Source organism: Indicator indicator, chromosome 15 (genome assembly GCF_027791375.1).
Source record: "Indicator indicator isolate 239-I01 chromosome 15, UM_Iind_1.1, whole genome shotgun sequence".
NCBI classification, from domain to species: Eukaryota; Metazoa; Chordata; class Aves; order Piciformes; family Indicatoridae; genus Indicator; species Indicator indicator.
Genome location: NC_072024.1, coordinates 16853610 through 16878751, shown reverse-complemented (window position 1 = coordinate 16878751; position 25142 = coordinate 16853610). Strand labels below are relative to the sequence as shown.

General features: G+C 40.8%; 1 protein-coding gene across 1 annotated transcript in view; it reads right to left on the bottom strand.

Moving 5' to 3' along the window:
- Positions 1–24886, bottom strand: part of POC1A (POC1 centriolar protein A) — a 50900-nt gene extending 26014 nt beyond the window's left edge. The window contains 7 exon segments of the mRNA XM_054387339.1: positions 3096–3185; positions 5907–5975; positions 15709–15842; positions 20172–20287; positions 21562–21669; positions 22750–22929; positions 24715–24886. Coding sequence (XP_054243314.1) covers positions 3096–3185; positions 5907–5975; positions 15709–15842; positions 20172–20287; positions 21562–21669; positions 22750–22929; positions 24715–24875 — 858 coding nt within the window. The 5' untranslated portion in view covers positions 24876–24886.
- Positions 24887–25142: the final 256 nt, after the last annotated feature.

Sequence of the window (25142 nt, the reverse complement as noted above, 5' to 3'; positions counted from 1 at the left end):
TAAAAGGCAAAAAAAGAAGGAACTGAATATACAGCAAAATTTAGCTCTTGCACTAAATTGTAGCAGTGATAGCACTCTTGAAGTGCCTGGCATAATACATATCTGAAAGAGAAAAGTCAGGAAATTCACTTGACAGAAAAGAGTAAACTGCCATGAATGGGCAAGTTATTACAGAGCCAAGATTTCCATGATCAGGTCTACTTCAAATAACAAACCAAACCATTTTCAGAGATAAGTTTCTTTTTAACAGCAAAGAAAAATTTTGCATCAATTCTAAATTTAAACTTAACCTGTGGTATTTTAAACCAGCTCTCAAACTACATTGTTCGTTCTTACAACTGCTAAAGTTAGAGAGGGAACTGCTTTAGGATTAAAGTGCTGGAGCCCTAACAAGCTAACATACAAGGATATTGAGCACTAATATTTTGCATTGTTCTCCTGAATTTTCATGAGCTCAGAAGTAGAGACCAGATTTAAGCTCTGGCACACGACATGATTGTTCTTCTAGCAGGCAGCCACGATACAGCTGATAGCACTCAAAACATTCAGACTACATTGGCTTTGGCAGTCCCAGTCAGACTGACATGAGACAAGAATTGTAACTCCACCCCTTTACAGCAGGGCAGACCTGCATCACATTTCCGAGGTAAAACAACATTCTTAACTGCATAGAAGAGAAGACACACTTGAAGTGCATCAGGCTTGGCTGACTAAGATGCTCTTCTTACCTGTGCCAACTAGCACCCCTGATCTTGACTGAAGCCACCATCACCTCTGCATTTTAGCCATGGATAACTCTACTGGTAGGACAAAAGCTTCATTTACAAATCTCTTGCTCACAGCCAATTTGGCAGATCTAGTGGAAGCAGCGTTTGTACTATTCAGACCAAAAGGAATAAACAGCAAGGAAGAATCCCACTGACTATCCCTCAGTTTGGTCTTCTGTAAGTTGCATGTAACAGAGCAACCTTCCAACTCTTTATATATTCAGGCATTGCTGCTAGGATCATCAGTTCCCACACTGCACACCCAAAACAAAGGCTGCTTTGGGGTGGCAGTTCACAATACCACTCCTTTGAGGGAATTTAGGTCCCCAAACCAAAGTGTCTCTCTTCTAGATCACTAGCATGGATTCACTTTGCTCTCTGTAAAAACTGGTTTGGACCAGGTGCTGTATGTCAGACCTCAGAATTTGCAACGCCCAGTTTCCCATAGGCTCAGAGCATGAGTGGATCAAGCCCTTGTCAATCAACACCACAGGACACAGATTTGCCTGTGAGCACCACACAAACAGTTGGTTGCAGGAGCATCTCTTAGAGGTTTTGCAAAAGTTTTGTTGGAGGGACAGGTATTCAGGGTGGTTAGTCACTGTTCAAGGGTGTTGTTCAACATCTTCTTTCAACACACATCTTAAGAGGTTTTATAATGAAGAACAAAGTTCTGTAAGAGCTCAGGAATTTCCTTCCTTTCCTTAAATTGCTACTGGACAATGTGCTCTGGTAATAACAGCAGTACAGGTAGGGGTAAACTTACCATAATCTCCCATTAGCAGGTACCTTGTCTACACCATTTAAGCTATTCCTTGGAATGTTACAAACCGAAAATGTTTTGGTTTGGTTGGGTTTGTTTGGTTTTTTTTTGTTGGTGTGTTTTTTTTTTTTTTGGTTGGTTGGTTTTTTTTTGGGGGGCGGTGTTTTTTACTATAAAGGCTTTCCTTGTATCTGCTGTATTTCAGCTCAGAATTATACCAGACAATGTCTTCACTTAAAGCAGTTAGAATTCAAAGTTCATCCAGTTCAACAGGCTAATAAACAAAGAAGTCAATGGACTGCTGCTTTCAAAGCCTGCATAACTTTCAGAACACAGGAGAGGAAAAAAAGGAAGAATGCAAGTTTTAGCTAAAACCAGACAAGGATTAATACTTTCACTTCCTCCTTCCTTCCGTAATTGCTTCCTACCATCCTCTCCAAGTCACCAAGCACTAACGTGCTCTAGTTTTTTGTTTGCTTTCTTTAGAGCACTCCGTTTAGTAGGACATCAGGTTTAGAGCTGCAGACTCAGATTTATCAATTACAAAACACCACAGCTATTTCAACACCTCCAATATCACCAGAACCATATTTGTTTAGTAATTTTATTTAATATGACTGAAATATTATTAAATATATATTTAACAAACAGTGTAAGTTTAGTTGCCCAGTAAAGATGTAAGACTAAAGACAGTGCCACAGATGTTGGCTAGAAGCTCACCCTTCAACTGAGCCAGTGACACATATGCAAAAAAAAAAAAAAAACCCTGGTTCTCAAACTGGTTTCTAGCTTATAGCTCATGTTGAACAAGAGGTACCAGAAAACATCCACTGTAACAACATCTCAGAATCCTGTAGGTAAAGACTGATGAGACCAAAGAGAGCGATTTAAGCGAAGCATCACGCGTGCAAAAATCATTACTGGTGTGAGCAGTAGCAAAGGCTACTTTTGTAACAGCCACAACATCAGCACATCACACTGAAGTACTCAGTTGGTGGATTCATCCATTAGATACAGTCAGAACTCAGATGTCTCAATGCATGGTTCAGGGAACACACATGAACTAATATCTCCAAGTATTTGGGAAAGAAGCTTCAACATAGTGTCATCCATTTCTTATGTGTGAAGCCTGTGCACAGATAATTCTTCTGTCTTTGCTGACCATCAGTGAAAAGATCTCATGAACAATATCCATTTTCATGACTAACTCTACCTAACTGATCAGTATCAGCTAACAACATTGAACTCAGCTCTTACATCTGTTTTTTGTGGGCCATCATCCAAGCCTACCACACATTCTTAAACACAGGCTGCTAATAAAAAGATGCATGTATGCATACACACACACTAGATTTCCCTTCAAACCTTTATATTCAATTTCCTTTTAAAGCAAGTACAGTTAAACAACACCAGCAATACGAGGTTGGTTAAAACCAGACATCTTGCAGCTCAAATCAGTAACAAGGAAAGATGGCTCTATAGTTCAACTGCCTGAAAGTCACATGTTTTCAAGTTGCAGAAAGTACTGAAAAAGAACTCTACATGATTTTTGAAGGCTGACCTACCAGAGTGTGACAGGCCCCACCCACACTAGTGCCAATCTTCTGTGTTTTCAGCACATCTACTGCATCAAAGTTAGTCTTCCACACCATCACCTGCAGAAGAAAGTTATCTTTAGTAAAAATTTTCCATCTACATTTGCTTAAAGGTCAATTTTGTCAACACATCAGAGAGGAGTAAGCAGATGCACACCAAGTTTACCTAAGAAAGCTGTGCCATTGATTAAATTAAGGATGTTATTTGTATAAACATGCTACTGAATAGACATAGCATAACAGTTTTCAACAAGTGACCTCTTCCAACATTCTTTGTGTCAGGAACATTACGAAACTAGAGGAACCTAGAGAAATTCAAAGTCACCTGCAGAATACACCACTCAAACCACAAGTGTTTTAAAGTACCAAGATCAGCATTATAGCACTTATCAGCCACATCCTAAACAACTAGTCACTGGTTTATCAGGAGTGTTGTTGACAGGAAAAAGTTAGTATTTTCCAACTAGCACTGGAGATCTTAAGCTATTTTTTTAGCTGAATGCCAAACTGAAATCCCACTTACAGGTATCTTCTCTCCATAATGCAGTATTTATTTCAGAAGAGAGGCCTCTAACACATAAACCACTTCAACCTATCAAGAGCATGGACTAAAATCCTCAGCAGTGGCTCTGAAAAGTCTAAAAAAGGTTTAACAACAATCAATCACTTCAGAAGTCTGAAAGACTAAGTATCCAGAGAACTCACCATGGGTATCAGAAATACCAGTGTTCAATCTTTGCTTACACATTTCCATCCTTGCTTCATATGAAATAGAAGCATTTTGCTTTCATACTTGCACAGTTAACCAATGAGCTCACTGTATTGTGTAACTAAAAAGCGATGCTCCTCTGTTGTATGGATTGTCTCTTCACAGCTACAAACGTACTACTTCAGCAAAGATGGGCACTAGGGAGGAAGAGCTATGGAACACAGCTCAGTGAGGTCTGGTGACAGAACAATGGATACTACTTTGGGCTCAAGTCTGCCCATATCATCAGCAGGACAACTCACACTATGCTAAAACAAGCATATCTGCAGCACAGGGTGCAAATTGGCCCCTCCTGCTTCCAGCAGGCTCACTCAACAAGCCTGTCTGCAGTTCAGTAATTAAGAAATGTTTCCTTAAACAGGCTACATGCCTAAATTACCACATAGAAAAATGCTTTTTGACTTGTAGAGATGTTCTTGGTTATTACTTCCCATCGTTCTCTTGGATTCAAAAAGCTAGTGTTCAGCAAGATCCCTTCTGCTGAAAAAACTTCTTACACGTACACAACTGGCAATGTAAGACCAATGCTCTTTTTCATGCATCCATGCATTACATATTAAAGTTTCCATACACAAAAGGAAGCACTACCTGCATTTTCATACACAAATCTGAGGGGGAGGCAGTTCTTTCATGGGAGCTACATACAGGAAAGCCAACAGCCACCCTTCCCAACACACGTGCACAGAAACACACAACCTTCAACTACAACAGTCAGTTAAGACCCCATGCCATAAATGTACCTTTACAAAGCACCTTTCCAGGCTATGGCTAGAAACAGAAAAATAAAATTGAAGTTTTCTATTGAAATAAGGAGCAATGAATTGTGATAGAACTGCAGCTTCCAGCCACATTGGGACTTCTACGGAGAAGAAAGTAACAGCCAAAAGGCTTATTTATTACTTGCATTAGACAAGCATTAAGAGCAAACCTCAATGTAGTGACTCCAATTTTATAAGACAAAAAAAATGGATGCACCTCTTCAAATCAGTCTGCTTGAAGCCTTAAACAAAAAGTGTTCTTGAGTGAGGATAACAAGATATAGCAGCTACCTCAGCAAGTCTACAATATAGACTTAAAATGCAGCAGCTTATGAAAGTTGTCAGAAGCTACAGCCCTAGGATTGGTTTCCTCCTTGACAGTATTCACCTAAAAATATACATTACAGCAAGAACACAGCAAGTCACTTCAGCATGGTCTCCACATACTGGGACACTGTTGCATTGCCCCACTGATAACAGAAAACAACACCCAGCATCTTTTAAGGAAACATGTGTCTGGATTATAGCACAGAATTAAAGGAAATGGAAGAGATCCCCCCCTCCTGCCCCAACTGCTTCATCCATAAAAGCCCTTTACCAGAAGTACAAAACATCCTGGCTCTTGGTGTACATAAAGGTCAGCAAAGTCCAATTTTGACCCCAAGATCTGTGCAGTAGCACAGCTTTGCACCAGACCCCCATTAATGAAGAGGCTTGCTGCCTATATTCATCTCCAATCATACTCAAAACCACCTGTTCTTGGTCACTGGAGACAGCTTAGATAGAGCATCTCAGACGAGACAAAGTCTGTAGGAGGAGGAGAGCATCAAGGAATATGAAATACAGAGCCCTGCAGACCAGTAGAGCTTGGAAGGGTATTCAGGGGAAGCATACCTGCCTGCTTGCCTTATCTTTAATGCTTGTGCCTCAGAACTAGCCAGTGCCAGATCAGGAGACGATTCATCAGCACAGCCTGTGACATTCAAGGTATCTCAACGCAGCCATTCATACACTTTTAAACTCCCCAGCAGCAGATGCCTCAGAAAAGAATATAACAAGGGCCATGCTCAGGGTAACGGTTCCTCTGTTGTACATACCCATTCTCACATAATCCATCTGAAGTGTTTCCTCAGCAAGAAAAGTCTATGTTTAATCTCTCTCACTATTTTTAATGTTTGTTTCCTCTTTGAAAGCAGTAAGATGTCAAGAAAACACTAGCAAGGCACAAACCTATCAAATAAATTAGTCAGATACCTGTTCATCAGAACCTCCAGAGGCAAATAAGTCTCCAGTTCTGGAAAACGCTACACAGGTAGCTGGCCCCTGCAAAGAGATTGAGAAGATGGGTTAAATAATAAAATAATAAAAATGAGAAGAAGCAAAGCATTCTAAACCTCCAATCATTGCAGCTTTACAAGGCATTTCTCATTCAACATCAGCAACCTAAAGGCAAAATTTAAAATTCTCTGCCAGGTAAGCAGGTCACAACTAACACAGTAAGTGCCAGCAAATTTCATATTCCCCACATTTCTGCCCCCAGCTTAAGGCACCCACTTTTCAGCACCCATGGCATTAAGGGGCAGGAACAAAGCAAGTTCTACAGCTTCAGGCTTTGCCTTGTTCCCTCTCACTCTCTCTTCCATTTAAAATTAGATATTTCTACAACTCCTGTTCATTTACTAAAAGCAGTGAAGTTGTTGAGCTTTGTGAAAATCAGCCCTCAGTGAGCCACCTGATGGATAGGAGTTTTAAACACACAAATACACACAGCAGTAGCAAAAGGCACATTGAGAAAGATTGTGATTTAAAATATCCCCAATGCTGACAATTCTAAGAATTCAGGAATCCTAAACCATGGTTCATAAAAATATGTAAGTTTTTTTTAAAACCAAAATTAATGAGTGATGAATCCATCTTTCAGGTTTCAATCACCAAGCCCTCAGAACATTTTCTAAGCTCTTCCCCACACTATGAATACTAGAATCATGAAAGAGGACAGCACTAAGCCAGTATTTTCACTCAGTCATGGAACTCTAGGGGGCAGAACTTCAAATATTACCCAAAATCTTCAAGACATTGACACCAAAAGGTAGCAAATTTCATGGAGCGCTGCATGCACCAGGTTCACCATGGTGAACAGGATCTTCTCTGCACATGCTTTCCTAACAGCATTTCTTTGGAAACGTGTAGCTGTCACTAAGGGACAGCACAAAACACAGGACTTATGATAAAAATAGCCAACAGGTAGGGCTATGGGCAAGGAGTGGGGGGAAAGAAAAAAAAAAAATCAGTATATCACAAAGCAAAAGGGCAAGGGGCAAGTTTGGTTGGTCAGGGGTTTTTTTTGAGGGTTGGTTTTGTTGCTTTTGTTCAAGTTATTTTTGCTAGGGTTTTGTTTGTTTGTTTGGTGGTGGTGGTTGTTTTTACAGTCATCCCATGCTCTCCTATGTATTTCTAGGATATTGCATACAAACTGCTCCCTGCATAAGAGCCAAGGCTTACATCTCTTGTTTACCCCACCAGGACATAACTTCAAAATATGCTTGACCAAGTATGAACCAAAGCAATCAATCAATCTGCCTCAATTAATTTGGCCAAGTATTTTTAAAGGGAAGAAATCTGTACAAGTAGAGTAACTGAAGGCATAAGATTCAGTATTCAGAGCTGAATCCAATTACTCATTTTATCTGAGACTTGGCAGTTAGGAGTGCCACAAAGTTTTCAGCACAGAAAGAAAAAAAAAAAGCCAAGGCTACCTGAGGCATACTCTCTTTGAATACCAACTAGCAAAACAAGGTCAACACAGGGGGGACATCCAAAAGTATCAGAAGCAAAAACAGAATCACTGCTTTTGCTCTGAGACATTTTAAATTATGTTGACTACTAAAAGCAGTGCTTGAGTAAAAACATGCATCCCACCACTTGCATCTCTCTTAATACATTTCCAGCCTTTCAGGAAATACACAGAAGGGTAGACATGGGAACAATGAGGCAGGCACACTGAGATACAGTTAAACAGAGCTAGTGAGTTGTTATGTGTGCTCAAGCACAGGCACAACAGACAAACTGTTCTGCTCAGAATAAACAGCTGAGAATACAGAGAGTGAAGTTTTATGTCAACTACTGAACACGTTCCTCTGCAACTGCCCTAAGCCTGAGCTTTTGCCCAAGCTGAAACGGGCAGAGGCATGAATGAACATTTCTAGAGGCCGCCTATGGCCAGATTTGCTGGTAAAAGCAAGCTGAACTACTAATAGACAAAAAAACAAACCAACCCCCCACACCACAGAGAACTCTGCCACATAAACATACAACTCCTGACAGAAGTGGAGTTACCCAGTTACCCTCTTTCAAGTAAGACCATCTCTCTCAGAAGTACAAAGCTTCTCCTCACCCTTTATCAAGTTGCAAAGCCAGACTCTTCTATTAAGAGTTTACATCTATCCCATGGTCATCACGTGGAAATCTCACATCCAAAACAGATTGTTTCTGATTTCCCTTCTTTCTCTCCTTTGGGAAAGTGAACTCATCATTATAAATGCTGAATGCAGACAAACACCCAAAGATTGCATCAGGAGTAAGTATCCAACCCTTACTGTAAGCTGTGTCTCACAGTCCTGTGTGCTTTCAAACCTGCTGGCACAGGTTATACTGGCAATACTAGAGTCCTGGTGTGGCCTCTCCCAGCTTTAGCTTCCTTAAAACACATGAAGGTATTTCCACATTATCATTTCACCTGCCATGGTTTCAAAAGGTTTTGAGGCCTTCTTATAACAAGGTCTGTGGCAGTTTAGGCTGGGTCCCCCCTGCCACTGCCGCACGAGATACACCTCTGGTGTCCTGGGTGCCCACCCAGAGGGGTGGACACAGGAAACGACGTATTTCTACCCATAATTCCTGTGCCCTATAAATCCATCTGCAGAGTCATTCTCTTCCTCTTTCTTCCCTCTCTGCTCCTATGGGAAAGGTTCTCTCTTATCAGGTAATGCTGAGGGAGTATCCTCAAGGCCTCTTAGGCCTGTCTAGGCCTAATGCCAGGAGGAGAATGGAGGGGGGGCAGTCTCAGACCTGGCCAGCCTGAGACTTGCCTAGCAGTGGGAGGGGGAAGAAAGAGCCCTGGGGGGTTTGGGTTTACCCTCAGGTGGGAAGAAGGGAAGGATTGGGAAGCTTTGGGAATTATGTAACGGTCTCTGTACGCTTTGGGATACTCTTTGTCACTATGCTTTCTAGTTTGTAATTCTCTGTAGCTTCACCAATTGCTTTTCCATTTAAACTTTCCATCACTCTCCAATCCGTTTGTGTGAGTCTCATTCTTTTGTCCCTTTCGGGGCAAGAGACGATCTGTCTGGCCCCCAACCAGCACAAGGTCTCACTCAAGAGAACCTGCCAAACATCACCTAGTAGCAGTAGTTTTGAAAATGCATGCAGAGTCACCAGTGTGACTAAGCTTGGTCAATTCTCACAGCAGTAAATAGTGCAGATAATTCACACTAAAGACACTGCCCTCAATCAGCTGAAACAAAGCCTGCTTCTGCCTTCTACTTCCACCCATCTTCCCCAGCAGTTCAGTTCTCCAAACACACTCTCAGAAATGGAGATTCTCTTAAAAAAAAAGTGCAAAAATAAAAGACAATTAAGCAGTAAGAAAGGGCAGAAACACACACTAGCCAGAAAGCTACACAGTGGTGAATACTGCTCAAAGATAACCCAGATGAGGACCTAGAAGCTGCACTCTTGAGTAATAAACCAGTCAGAGTTGGGAGCCCAGAAAAAACTATTAAGACAAAATGTTCAGGCACAAGCACAATGAGGAATACCGGAAAAGAGCAATTCTTCACAGAATTACTTTTATCAGTCTAAATATTTCAGTGTATTTAGACAAAATTTAGCACAAATTATACCAAAACAGGCAATGAACTGACTCTAGAGTCATGGCATTCTAAAGGGAAAAAGCCCAAGCTGAACAGAACATATTCCTCCCAAAATAGAAAATGATATCAAAGACTGAATGTGCCTTTATAAATTAAAAGGAAGGGAACAAACAAGTCTATAGACAAAACATCCTCCACAGATTTGTTGACATAAATTTAGTAAAAAGTATTTTTGTTACATACACTCCGAGCACTCTTCCTAGATAGAACAGGTTTGCTATAGCAACATACAAACAATAGTTTGCCAAATACTCTCCCAATTTAATATAAACTCACAAACCAAAAAGCTACACTTGCCAGCGATTAGACACAGTCTAACTCCTATTTGTTCCAGCTGAGCACCACAGAGATGCAACAGATTTCTGATGCAGTCCTGGACAATAGGTACAGAGTTGAACACTTAAGAATTTGTGTTTTTCCTCAGATTTATCCCTACCCCTCCCAACCCTGCCCTTTAAGCTTACTGTTTGCATTAAAAGAGTCCAAAAGCACCTATTGCTTATTCTTCTGTGCCAGTTGTAGGGTAAAAAATTAAGCTTATTTCCCATGCAACCAGAACTTGTGGGATGCAGTAACCTTCTAAAGGACCACCTTATTCCTCTTCCTGTAGAAGGATACAAATGACCTTCTATAACTATTCCCTAGGGGTTAAGAAGTTCCAGTCCTGCATCTTCTTTGTGCTAGGTGCTGCCCACAAGCACCAATGGCCAAATTCCTGCAGCTTCTTGCTTTGGATTAAACAAGAAGCTACATAAAGAAGCGACTGGATGATGAGATACACTAAGTCAATAGTAAGGGACATTTCTATTTAGTCCTCAGTAGGCCAGCATCATGAAGCCTGTCAAGCTTCTGTGCATGTCAAACAGAGTTTGAAATTACAATTTTGGCAATACTGGGATAGAGCTGCAGAAAGTTTGAGGGGAAGTACAGAAGAGAGCAAGAAGTCATCCACTGGAAATGTTGAGCAGGAAGAACACGGCTACTAATTAATATTCAACTCACCTCCTCTAGTGAAAAAGTACCACCAGCTAGGGTGGAGGTAAGCTCTAAGGACCCTTGCAATGGACAAATTGTTTGCACACTGGCTGTGGAAAAGAAACTGAAAACAAATGAGGAGGAAGGCCAAACAGAACAAGTGATAACAGAATTCAACCTTGTCCTTTGCAGCAGTATTCCCAATAAACAAGATTCAAGCAAGGTGAAAAAGCAAACCATGGTAGCTGAAACACAAGGTGACATCCCACTTTTAGCTTCCCAGGTAGGTAAGAAGAGTGGGGCACAGCATGTTACACAACCTACTTGGCATGCAGACTGACCTTGGGAGATGGGGATCACACCTTCTTGTTTTACCACTACTTACAGGAGAGGCTGGTGATCATAAGGCCTTATTGCTCTAGCCATTCACAGGTTGATTGGCTTACACAAAACACTAAGTGTGGCCTTAGAAGGTGATGGTCAGAACAAACTCAAAAGGCTTGAAGGCATTCAGCACCTACTGAGATGGGATGCCAGGACACATATTACAACACTAAGTGATGGGCAAGGTGCCAATAGCATCAGTAAGGATTGAAACAGGGATAATGAGACAACAGGAAAAGCATCCCTGAACACAAAGCTTTGAAAGGTAGAGCTAAGAATAGAGCCCCCTGAAATAAATTCTTAAGAGAAAGGCCAAGAGTTTAGTTTGGAGAAATGGAAATCTGTCTGGAGCAGTTCTACCTGCATGCAGGCAGCAGATAAATGTGCACCTTTTATAAAAAATGAGCAGTAAAACTCTCTTGAACACCATTTCCTCCCCTGTAGGACTGCTGGAGGACAGAAAACAATTTCAACAGCAGCAGGGCCAACACCAACAGTCAGTTCAAGTCAAGAGAGGCCAGACTTGCAAGCTCCAGCTACAAACAGAGCAACATTTTGGCTTCAGCATAACAGAAAGAACAAGAGCCAGGTTGGAGAGGATCCAGAAATAAACCAGAGGAGAACAGTTTAATAATGCACTCTCCACACAACAGAAAGGGGTGGCAGAGAAAAAGGTAGCTGGAGAGATAAGTGGGGTCAAGTAGATACCAGTAGACTTTTATTTTTCAAATCCTGGGAGAAACTAATGCATGCCAGAGAAAAGCCAGGTAAGAGAGTAAGGGAGGTGCCATGAGCTGGAACAAGGCATGTCTAGAGAACACAAATAGTCCAATTAAGAGCTTCCTCTTCCACCGTAAAAGGGGATGTAAAAGTGGGAAGTGTGAGCCAGGATATTCAGTCAAACTCTCCTGGAAGAGATTAATTAGCGTAAAGATACCAGTGGTGACAAGGTCCAAGAGCCAGCATGCTGGGATCCCAGGCATGGGACCCTCAGTTCAGAGCATACAAGAACATGTAATGAGAACTGTTACTGTCACTAGTCACAGTGCCTTCAGCTACTTCATGACACCAGAGAGGAGGGCACATGACACCTGGACAGAAGAGCATTGAAATGACAGGGCAGAGGAGCAAAAGATGCAAAGAATAAGTGATCAAGACAATGAAGAAAACAAATAAGAAGCTTGATAAATGCATTTGAATGCTGAAGAACCTATGGAGCCTGAGATGAGATGCTGGATGTTACAAGTCTTTCATTTCACCTAGCACTTCGTTTCAGAAGCAGAGAACCCAGCAAAGACAGCACAGTGAAGATCAATTCAAATTGACACTTGGTCCACTGAGCTTTGAAAAAATTCCTGCTACTGCACAGAGCACAACTGATCCTTGAGGTCTTTTCCAACCTTATTGATTCTGTGTGATTCTGTCATAGCTACATTTTCCTTGACCAGGGACTAAGAGCTGCAGCTAACCTAGGGAAAATGCACACTGGCATCTTATAACCGAATTCTCAGTAGCTTTAACTCCTGAAAGCTTCAGTTTAAAAGAAAATAGAAGGGAAGAACAGAGCATCTTTTAATACTTAGAAATGCTAATCTAAAGTCAATTGCTTGCTGTTTGCAACACATCCTTCTCTCCCTTTGTTGGTCCAGTTCTGAGAGGCCCTCACACCCTTCAAAGAGGTCTGCACCTAGGTAGAGCTGGCAGCAGACATTAAGAAGAGCCTGCTTGCTTGCTGTGCACCTGCTCATGTCATCTTGCTGTTTGGTCAGCCAGCAAAGCAAAGAGCACTTACGCCACCCAGGTAGGTAGAACGCAGCTACTTCATGGTTGAAGTCAAGGCTGCTTGGAGAATCATAACTTTGCATTTTCTGTCTTCCTATTTATAAACAGAACCACGCAGATGTTCTCTAAATATTTACTGAGAGCTTCCATTCCACAAAGGAAGTCAGTCTGGAAACGCTCTAATCAAACAGCCCCAAAGGGCAGACAAGCTCTGTGTACATACCTGCTCCCCTCCACCAACTCTCTGGAGGTGGCTTAGGGGCCCCAAAATGTTCTGATCCTCAACAATGACTCAGTGCCAGAGATGGACCTACATACCAACTCGGTGTCTCATCTGTATGGAACGAGGCAAGAGTACCTCACAGCTTGAAGCACTCCAGAACTAAAATATGCAGCACAATACAGAATGATATTTTGCAGCTGCAAGATGTCAGCTCCAAGCTGCAAACTCCTGTCTCTAATGATCCTTCTGCTACAAGGGGGCCAGCTACATTACAATTAAAGACAGCTATGTAAACTTGGCAACCCTCCCTGTGTAAACTACAGCTAATCAGCTGCTAACAAATTCCTGGCACTCCAGCAGTTGCGTCAAAGTATGCCTAAAGGATCTTAAGGAGTTTTTTTTCCCCTTCAAGTGTCCACTCGCATGCAGCCTTCCCAGAACAACAAAACAGCAGTGAGCCATCAAAGGAGGAACAAAGCCTCAACCAGCATGTTCACCCCGATAGTCACAACTCGGGAATGTCTTCAGAACAGGCTGTTCATTTGGTGACTAACCTATAGCCCTCACCTAAAAAGGTAAATCCATTTAATGACCATAAAATCCACATCCACTTCATTTTACCCACTTGGAGATACTGGCAGAAATGACAAGAATGAAGGGAAAAAACCAGCCCTCAGTATTAAACAGCGTGGGTTTAGCAATGAGCAAAGCAGGCTAGACAGAAACAGTTGGTGCAGGATTCCATCCCAGCAGCTCCTGTGTCCCTGCTGGTTGCTTACCACAAATGATGAATAGGTTAACATACACTTTTAGTGGAAAAGTGAGGAATCTGTGACATCAGACATTATAGGAACCAACCCACAACAGTGCAGCACATGTCAGCAGGGGGAAGAGCAGCCAGGGCTGTGCTAGGACTAGTTCCACAGCCAACTGAATGCAATACCTTTAATGACAACCAAAAAGCACTGCCAGACACTTCTATACCTCTAGTTCTTTTCCTCAACTGAAGGAGCTGTAATCCCATAATGGTAACTACTCTTCAGCTGTACCAGTGTCAAAGCATTTCCAGTGCCAGTTAGGTACCTACGAGAGAGTGGCAGATGTTGTCTAACTGATCTGAAACAGCTGGGAAGACCAATATGGAGCCTTGACCCTACTTCTGAACAGGTGATTCACAAGCCAGTGATTCTGTCCAAGCCCTGAGTTAGTCCAGCACCAGACTAAACGGGACTTTCTACTGTCCAATTCTGAAGATCACCATAATCAGTTTTGGATGCTCAGTTAAAGCTAAACTTTTTTTTTTTGGTGCCACTGCACTCAGCACGGAGCAGCCTACAGCTCAGGGGGAAAGAAGATGGAAAGCAGGTTCAGCCTCCTGCTGAACAACCACCAGTCACATGCCTTCCTGAGGGAAGGATGAAAGGTGTTTAGATCCACTATCCATCCACACCTTTCCTTTTCCAGGAAACTACTTCCCAGGAACTCACTTGGCAGAAGAACAGGAAAAAAAAAAAAAAAGAAACCAACCAAAGAAAACAACCACCACCAAAAGAAAACCCAACCAACCAACCAAAAAATCCACCAAGATTAAGACAACAGTTAGATGTTTTGTGGCTCTTGATAGGAGTACCCTCTTAGCCCAGTTTCACAGTCAAGATAACCAGTATTTATCTTCATTCTATTGTTTTCAGCATTTGAACCATTTGTTCAGTTTTAATCAGAACTTTCTATGAAAAAGAGTTTTAAGTATAAAGCTGACCCATTTTCCCAGTATTATTAAAAAAAAAAAAAGGAGGAAAGTTTATTAACGCACAGCAGAAGTGACAGAACAAACTTGACCTTTTTATACAGACAAGGCAGTCACTAAACAAAGCACAAGAAGCCAGAACTATCAGTTTTGCATCTTACACAGCTACAGTTTTTACCCAGATCCTTCCCATCATCCCCAACAGCCTCAGGTGGTGATTTTCCCCAGTTAGTTTTCATGATTTCAGACTCAGTCTCCACTTTAACAGAGACAAGCAGGTTAAAAATTTCTCCTCTTTTTGTCCCTTTGGAAACCCTTTAAGACAGGTTAGCTTTTCAAGCATTCCAGCCCCACTCAGCACAGACAATGAAATTAGTCTATTTATTTTCATTTAACATCTTGAAAGAGAGCTGCAAGCACTTATATAATTAACCTTACAAGCAACACCTCCAGCAGCACAATACTAATAGATCAATCAGTTAAATGTAACCAACCAGCAGCATTTATCACCTTCAATTATTTAATTCAGACTGCCAACAAAATGAAAACATCTTCCCAAATCATGTCCCAGATCATGCATCCTCCATTCTAACACTACTGTCTCCTGTGAGGTGACCAGCATTTATCTTCATAATATCTGTCAGGGACCATGTGCTATTTGCATCACTCTACAGAAGAAGACAGTGACAGCTGTGGTACAGAGTGCACAACAGTCCCAGGATCAATCCAGGGCACAGCTCTGTACCCTCAGGTCTTAGACTTGCATCCTCAATATTGAAGCTCCCTTTGTCTTGCTTTCTCATGCTCTTCATTCCTGCCTGCCTTCCTTCCACCCCAACAGCCCTTCCTTTCAAAACAGTGATGATCTCCCAGACTACTAGTAGTCCTATCATCATACTTTTATGCAAGGAAGTTTACAAAAGCTTTTTGGCCATGAAGAATGAAAGGTTCAAGCACAAATTTGCCCAGTTTGCTATGGGTTTGTATGTTAATATATAAAAGGCTTTGCCTCACCTGGTGACCATGAAGAGTATACAGAAGTCTTCCTTCTAGCAAGTCCAGAATTTTAAGAGTTGAATCATTGGAAGCAGTAACCAGGTATTTTCCAGAGGGGTGAAAGGAAAGGCTGTTTACCACAGCACTGTGCACTAAGAACAGAAAAAAATGTATATATAATAATGACGAAGACCAGTTTACATAAGAATAAAATACAAGTACATTCCAATTTTCTGTTACGAAGTTTAACAGGAGAATGATCATGGGAAAAACATTCCACACAAAACCCCCTCTTCAAACCACTGGAGAACAAGAGCAGTACTCAATTCTTGTAAAAATAGGCACTACATTAGAAGGAAAATGGAAGCTTTGCCAATTATTCTGGGACATTTAAAGCTATGAAAGCTTTCAGTACAGGCCCAAAACATAACTAGAGGGTCAAGTGAGCTACGTGATTCTGTGAGAGAGCTGGACATTTTAATACCATGGAGCTGTTGTTCTTGCTCCCAAATCATTCTGGAATAAAAATCTATATGCTAATACACTAAGGAGAAGAGTGAAATTACAGTGAAAGACAAACTGAAAGTTGGCATTGCACAGCTTTTGGTTTACAATTCTACTCCAACCAACACCAGGTTTAGAGAAAGTTGGAGAGAAAGCCAGCAGCTTGAAATTTGTCCAGAATAAGCACTATTTCTCCAGACATCCAATCTGTCCCACCAAGAATTTAAAACAAGTATGAATAGACAACTACCAAAAGTGTGAACTTAAAAAAAAACCAACACCCAAACTAATCCTTCCCACATGAAGATGAAGTTATTTTGAAAAGAGTAAGAAGAACATTATTTAGGGAAGAAGTCAAACTACACTGAACTTCACTATATGCAATGTAGAGGGTTTTTCCCCCTCCTAATTTTTACAAAACACACTTATGGAATATATTTGAACCCTTTTGAACAGATTTTGAACACTCTTATTGAAGATATTTATTTATGAGAACATGCAGTACTTTACATATGCATAGACTATGTGCCATTACAGAATATTAAGACTATGCTTGAAGAGGGTTTTAACTATGCAACTAATCCTAATTATACTATGTGCCTTCCAAATGTTCTGGTACCTCAAATCTACTACTCAAAACTACTACTAATACATTTTGCCCCCCAAACTAAATTTATATTTCCCCTGAGAGTCTACTCCTCATTGCAAATCTGGAAAAATCTCAAACTACAACTTTCAAGACAGTAGAACCAAACACTCTTTGCAGATGTGGACGTGGAGCAGAAATCTACAATAACATCTAACAGTTGTAAACCAAATCATACCCACTTTGGACACTGTCAGGAACACTAGATACACCACAACTTAAGTTCTGAGAACCTTAAGTCCTCTTGACCTGGGATACTGAAAAACACAGAATAAATCCACAACTCAACACAGGTAACTTCTAACTAGTTCTTCATGTTGGTGAGCACTGCCTCTATCACTCAGGCAGATCTTCCTCCACCTCCCCAACCCTGTATCACACTGCATAGGAAAGGAGAAAAAGTCTGTGGGAGTTTATCCTCATGAAAGACTGCTAAAGACATTTCTCCTTTGAAAATGTTATTCCAAGTGATTTGTAACATTCCTCACCCCATTACTGTCTATATACAGATAAAGGCAACTATATTTTGTCAACTACGACAAGTCCTGCAAGGAATCACACCAGAAACACGCGAGGTTAATGACATATCCTTCAAGTTCCAGACACTGAATAAAGTATTTCCAGCCTCACCAAAAAGCCTTTTCATAATGGAAAGAAAGCAGACTGTGACCATGTAAGCAGTCAGAGCTTCTGTGCCTAAGGAGCTCTTGGCTGTCATCAGCTCAGAGAACTTCATCTCTCTTCTGCCAAAACAGCTCATACCTCCCACAAGACCATTCACAACACCTCTTCAAAAACTTGCCGACGTATCCCACAACCTCGTTTGTTTTCACAATGGAAACAGTTAAGTTCAGTGCAGCACAAGGTGTCACCTACCAGTGACTCGTTGCTACAAGCTTAGCCTTCCCTCAGCCAAACCCTGGGAAAATAATGGCCTGTTCAGGGACTTACATTGGAGTTAACCACTAAAATTGAGTCACGCCAGCCGACAGAGTGGCAGACATAACTGTCCCAGGTCTGACAATACTTTCATTTACTCCTTTCATTTAACCACCAACCTGTAGAGTTAGGATGGACTTGACACAGCTGTAGAGACCAGAAAACCACCATTCAGCCCTGTCTGAAGCATGTAAAAGTACCATCTGCTCTTTTTAAGCAGCAATAAATAGGTTAGAGCCATTTCCACAGATCTGCAACAGAAGTGCACCCCTCAGCTTCGCAGAGGGTAAAAACATCAGGCAGTAAGCATCAGACACTTCCAGAGGAAGGAGAGGTGAAATGATGTGCTGTACAAAACAGTTAGCATCACGTTGAGGATTAAATAAAGCATCTGCCCTTTCTCCTGTACACTAGAAATGGCCAGATCATCATTTATTTTGCTAAAAACTCCACACACCATACAAAAGTTTTTCTGCAGTCTGCTCTCTACTTCCAGCTTTCATTTATGAATGTCACACCTGCAACAAGTCTTGGCAATAAAAGCAACACTGCTAAAAGAGTAATCAATTTTGGAAAAAAGCCAACTTTAATATCCAAGAGGCTGTGGCATGGTCACTTAACTATTATCTCTTCAATGCAACTCAATCTTTAAAATGGATTCCCTTGAAACCAGGCAGACTAAGCAGGTATTGAATGCAGAGATGCCACCTAGTGGGACAGACAGCAGCTTCACATAGGAGAACCATAAAACTAAACCCTATTTAGTCAAGACATGTGCATACAAACCTCAGAAGAGACAAACATCTCCAGGACATGTTAAAAATGCATCACTTATGGCCAGAGATGAATGAAGTGACTGCATACAGCTAGCACTGCAATTTTAGCTTCCTTTGGCTTTTTTGGCTATTTCTAGTTGAAATTTTATAAATCCTAATTGAGTATTAAGAGTAGCTGTTAAAAATAACACTCATAACAGGAAAACATTGCTTCAATAGCAATGGTGTCAGACTAAAATGCCATTTCAGTAAGGGTGGGATACTGGGGAAGCGTGTAATTCCAAGACAAAAAAAAAAAAAAAATAAACCTGGCAACCAAACCTAAACCACACCAGATTTAATAGGAGTAAGTGGAAAGCAGAAAGACATGAGTTTTGAGCCAAGTTATAATGTGGCTGGAAAAACACACTTGCAGATCTTGCCACTGTTTAAAAATGATAAAGTAGGTTAAAGGACAATCTGACATCGCTTAAGTATTTAAACACACTACCTATTTGAGCCACAAGACTTCAGAAAGGCTTTTCCAAGTTTTCATATGAGTCACAAATTGGAAATACTTACTACAGAAAGAATCACACCTCAGTATTCATCACTGTAACAATACCAGCTCAATACTGATGAGCTGGAACAACAGTCAAAAGGCCTGATTTCCATTAGATTTTTTTAACTATGAGAGAACTGGGAGGGATTGTCAGTCCATAAGAACAACTGAATTAACAACAACAAAAAAAATCATTACATGAGAGTTCAAGGAGCTCAGGCAGGTTTACAGTTGAAAGAAAAGCTCAGAGTGCTCACAACCTAGTGAGCATACATTGAAAGGATAACCCCACAAACGAGGAATAAAACAGTTCAGGAAGCTGATGCTAGAAATGTTACTGTTTTCCTACACAAGAGAAAAACTGTTCCAGTGACAGCAGCACCTCATCAGTGCTTAATAGTAAGATCAGGTGATCCTAGTATGTTTCCATCTACATGCAAAGAGCAGAAGAACAGCCCTCTACATACAGCAGTATTAGAAAAGCTTAAGTTTGCAGACTGTTTCTGCTCCACTGCAGCCTCTTTTTGGACAACTTTCATGTACCTTTTATGGAACCCCAAAATATTTTCATCATCTTAATCGTCTTCACAGACAATCTGCATTTGCTTCAAGAGAAGCTCTTATTTAGCAGTAGAGGTCTAGTCCTTCACAGGTTGCTGCAAAAGAAGCTCCTTGAACATCAATACACTTTCTCTGGCGTGCTCTATCAAGGGAAAATTGAAGAACTCAAGCTGAGAGCCTGCAAAATTCTCTCCTCAACAACCAACAAGCCAAGTGACACTGCAGATAACTACACTGACCTGCAGCACAGAACAGTGTCAGCATTGGGACTTTTTTGCTTCTTTTTCCTGGTGGGCAGAGACATAAGAACGGAGGCGTTTCTCACCAATATGAGAATTGGTCAGAGCTAACACAAAACAAAGCATGATATTTGGAGGAAAACAGGTTTCCACTGGCAGGCCTAATCCAGTGCCTTTCTGGAAAAACAGCACATTATAGAGAAACAGTCATTGCAATTCAGAGCAATTCATATTAATATGTGGAAAAGTCTAGCTTTTCTAAGATCTTCACTTGCCTTGATAATGTTGAAGCAGTCTATTCATCCTGATGTCCCACACGTTCACTGTCCTATCTGTGCCAGCTGCAGCAATGCACGTACCACTGGGGTGAAAATCCACGTGATTGACAGACCTGCAAATTGCAGTCAAACCCAACTGGTTACATTCAACCCTTCCTAAAGGCCAAAAAGGTCTTTTCAAGAAAGGAAGCTACATCATGGCACATTTACTATTGTGGAAAGGCAGAGATAACCTGAAATTTTTCTTAAAACCTTCTTTATAGCCCCAAGTAGACAGCAGGATCATATCTAAGGATACCACCTTCAGTGTCTTGCATTGCAGGTGTAGGAGCTGTAGATAGAAACCTCCTGGAATCTGATGGATCTGATTGTCATAACATTTTCAAGTGTTCATTTAATGTTTGCATAATATTTGTCTTCTATTAACGAGATTTCTAGAGCAGTGTGTACAAGACTGAACATAGAGTTTTCTTCTATTATACTTAACTAATTTTAAGATAGAACTTACTGAATTTGTGCCTGAAATCGTATGTTGCCACCTGGAAGGCAGCAAGGCTGACACCAAATTCCTTTCTGGACCTGTGCACAATCAATTTGTATTTTGAACACACAAGTACAACAGAATCTTCGGAACCTTCAGTGAAGAGCATCTTCTCATTCCTCACCCATTTCACACAAGAAGTTGGATAAAATTAATTATCCCTTGAGCATTCTCATAACAAATGCTCAGGAAGTTGAGATATTTCAACAGGTTGTTTAGAAAAGCTAGAGTAAAAAAAATTACACTGTTTGAATTTGTCTTAATATCTTTGTGTATTACTTGGGAAGAAGGCAACTTTGTGCTTAAAAATTCAAGACAGCAAGAAATTAGGGAGATTCTAGTCTAAGTCCTCCAATTTCTGGACAAATTAACTTCTAGTTTGTTTTTCAGAATGCCAAGCGGGGTTTGTAACCTTAGTTAAAAATTTGAGGATGAAACAAAACATCCAAGTACTAATCTGTAAGTACATTTTTGCTCTTTTCATCTACTTCGACTCAGAGCACAATAAAAAAAAATTAACAAAACCGGAAGAAGTGAAAAACTTAAGCATCTCTGAAAATAAATAAGCATAAAGAAAATAAGGCTTGAGATGATGGACAATTATCAAAACATAACCTTCAAGGTTACAATCCAGAGAAGTCATGAAGAGGTCAAAGACGTTCTGGAAGCTATTTCTGCATCTCTTCCTTGGCTGGCTGCTAGGTGAGCTAAAGGCTTTTTGAGAGGTAGAAACAATTGCAAGGGCAAGGGCCCCTGACTGCTGTCACGAAACCAGGTGTACATTCACCAGGCATCCCCAGTTCAGAAATCGCAAGGCCAGTCCTGGTTGCACCACCAGATACTCACCCACCATGCTCACAGAAGGAATGTATGCATTCTCTGCTGGTCTTATCCCACAGTTTGACAGTTTTATCATCGCTGGATGATGCTATCAGTTGTCCATCAGGAGAGAATCTAAGACAAAAGTTACACCAATTAAGAAAAACCCCCAAACAAAAGGTGTGCATGGTCACTTGGATTGGGCCAGCCCTCCGGGTATGTGGCTAAACACCTGACTCTTCAAGAAGTCGCCCTGGCATCAGTGAGACTAAAAATCTGTACAGTGAAGGGAAGAAAAGGCCAGCCACAAGTCCTCAAACTAAGCCTAATTCCATAAGTGCATAAAATAACCCTCGAGAAAGTCACAAGTCTGAAGACCTCCTGTCCTACTTGTTTCACTTGAAATGCATTTCACATTGTTTCGTTGTTTCTCTACCCTGAGTCAAAACGATTCCTACCTTTGCCATAAGCACTCAGAGCAATACAATTACTCCCAAAATAACAGCTGCAGAAGCTTCAAGTGCCTTTGAACACTGTATTAAGCCATCTCAAAAAAATCTCATATCTGAGGCAGCGCTATCTTTCTTCAGAGGTATACATTTTACAGGATCACAGTTTGAGTCCCTAACTAGAAATCATCATGTATACTAGAAAAACATTATTTCTGCTCTGCTGTGGGCATCTATAGCACAATCAGCTATTGCCAACCCCACATTCAAGAACTATGAGTTTTCACCTACAGAGAAACTATGGCTCTATCCTCAATGCAAATATATATAACTCTGAAAACAACTGTGATGGACAGCTGGAAAACACATCTGAGAGTTATCAGGAAGTAATGTTTTTACTGTGGCAGAACTTTCATCATTTTGGAAGACACCTTTTAACTAGGGACATGACAAGTCTAAAAGCAACTAAAATGAAACAATGCACGTCTTTCATTTTGCTTCTGTTAACAACTTTGAGATGCAGAAGTGTCCATACTAGGTAAAAAGCAAAACAAGCAGGAAAGTCTCTGCTTGACAAAGATCACTGAAGAAACACAAGGTGGGGACACAACCATTATCCTAAGGGATCTCTCTACAGGTTAGCAATACACTACAGTCACCCCAGACACTTGATTCATCCTGAACAGAAATGTGTTACACAGGACCATGACACTCAGTCTCTGCTTTGAGGGATACATGCTCAACTCTATTTCTAAGTTGCACTTACTTGGCACAGCGAACCCAGTTTGTGTGTTGACTAAGTGAGAAGAGAAATTTCTGCCTGTGAACCGTCCACACTTTGACTGTTTTGTCATCAGAAGCTGTAACTAAGGACTGGCCATCACTGGAGAAATGAACACATCTTACAGTTGCTGTGTGAGCCTTGAACACAGTAGATTCTCCTTTGCTGCAGAGAAGGAAAGAGCACTTTAAAACTGCACAACAGGGCAGCAAAGATGTTTTGTACCTGAAAACACAAGCAGTGCTAGTAGCCACCACTTCTACAGGAACTACATGTGCTTACATGAGAAAGAACATGTTTATAAACCCCAAACTCATGTTTCATGAGCTATACAGAACACATAGCAGGAAATAACCCATGTTTCCTATAAAGGGGCAAAAAGGGTATTGTTAATTTGTGCAACCATTTAAAACAACATTTATGGAAACTTCCATATAAAAGAAGATGCTGATATTCTGTCCTGGTTACCAAGCCCTTTGCTGGAAGGCAGGTGAGAAGGGAAGTGTTGCCACAGTTCATTTAGACAGAGACTCATAGTCAAGGACCTCTGAACTGCTCATGTAAGGACCCATACTCCAGCTGAATGCTTTCCATGCAGCATTATACAAGAAGTAACAACTGAATTCAGCATGTCTGATGCTGTACAACTTTGAGCAAGCTACCATTTAACTGAGCCAGGCAAGACAAAAGATAAGGTATTGCTATTCTGCTTTACCCCTCATTTCCAAATAAACGCAAGGGGTATTCCTCTGACAAACTCAAGGCGTACTTGGAGATCCAACAGTGTATGGGACTCTTGGTCTAAAATATATCTCCAGCTCTACTAGGAGCTCCATATTCACAGACAGAATTGAATAACAGAAGGAGTGGCTTGTTCCCTTCTCCACTAGGATTCAAGAAGCTCTACACTGAGGCTGAGGACTACCAAAAAAAAAAAAAAAAAAAATCACAGTACTATGTACCTTCCAGCAACATTTCCTCCCTCCTCAGAAAAGGTCAGAGCCACTTAGTTTTATTTATTCCTTTTTTCTATAAGGCAAGGAACAGTAAAGGTTACTGCTCTGAAAAGTTTCTGTCCAAAACCACAGAACATCCCCAAGTCTGTTAAAAATTCACGCAGAAACACGAAATCACAAAATTCTGTCAACATGGCTTATAAAAAACAAATCCCAAAGACAGCAATCCACACACAGGGTAGCATTAATTCCTTCTGTAACATATCTCTTAAAACAGTGCATTGTAGAGTAAAACAACAGAAGCTAAGGTCTTTGGGCCAATGATTTCTAAGGACTTGACAAGCGTTAATGACTTAAAGCATCTACAACCTCCATTCAAAAGTCAAAACTTCGTAATCAGGCTACAGTACTGAGTAAATTTTTGTTAATCAAATGCAAGCTCACAAAAAATTCAGTACACAATAAAATGTAGTCCTATCTTAGTAACAAAATTGTTTATTATTGATGGAACAGAATTACTTGTTTAGACCAAGAAATTTAAGACATCTAAGTACTTTGTAGACTACAGCACATATGCAAGCTAGTAACTTCCACCCTGCTCACAGAACAGGTATTTCCATCACTAAGCCTCATCTTGTGTTTCACCACTTTGCTTAACACTGCAAGGCAGGATCAGTTTGCTAGAAGAAAGAATCTGGAGACAAAAGGGGAAGAAAATTCCAACAGCTCACCACTTGTGAGCTACATTAGTAACTTGGTGTATTAGGATAGGAAGTCAATACTGACTTTAATAAGCTTTGCAATGATTTTAGTTTTGTTTCCAATGCCAGACCAAACTACCTCTCTTTTCTTTAGAGTTTTCACAGAAAATGGTTCTTCTTTCCCTCAAACAGATTTCAGCCCCATAGACAGAGAACTGCCTTCAAGAAGCAAGGAGAAAACCCAACCCATAGTTAAAAGACAAAAGGAGAGACAGAAGGGAATGGATACTTACATACTGGGAATCCATAAACGGACTGTTTTGTCTCTAGAGCCTGAAGCCACCAGGTGACCAGAAGGTGAAAACTGAACACACATCACTGCATCCTCATGGCCTGGAAAGCGATAGGCTCTCATCTGAGGCTTCATATTCCAGATCATCAGGCACGAGTCCATTGAGCCACTTGCTGAAATAAAAATTAAAAACAAAACAACACAAAACCAAATTTGCCTTAGTTCTTCTCCAATTTCACTGAAATTACATTTCACACTCTGTTCACCATCACAGCTTCCAGCAATCTCAAGTATACTAACTTTGGAACTTCCCCAATGTATTGCATACTATGCATTTAATTACTAATTCAAGCAAAACAAAGCCAGTCATGCACTGGCTTGGACTGACAATTTACTCCCAAGAGTCAGGTAATGCAACAGTTGCAGAGA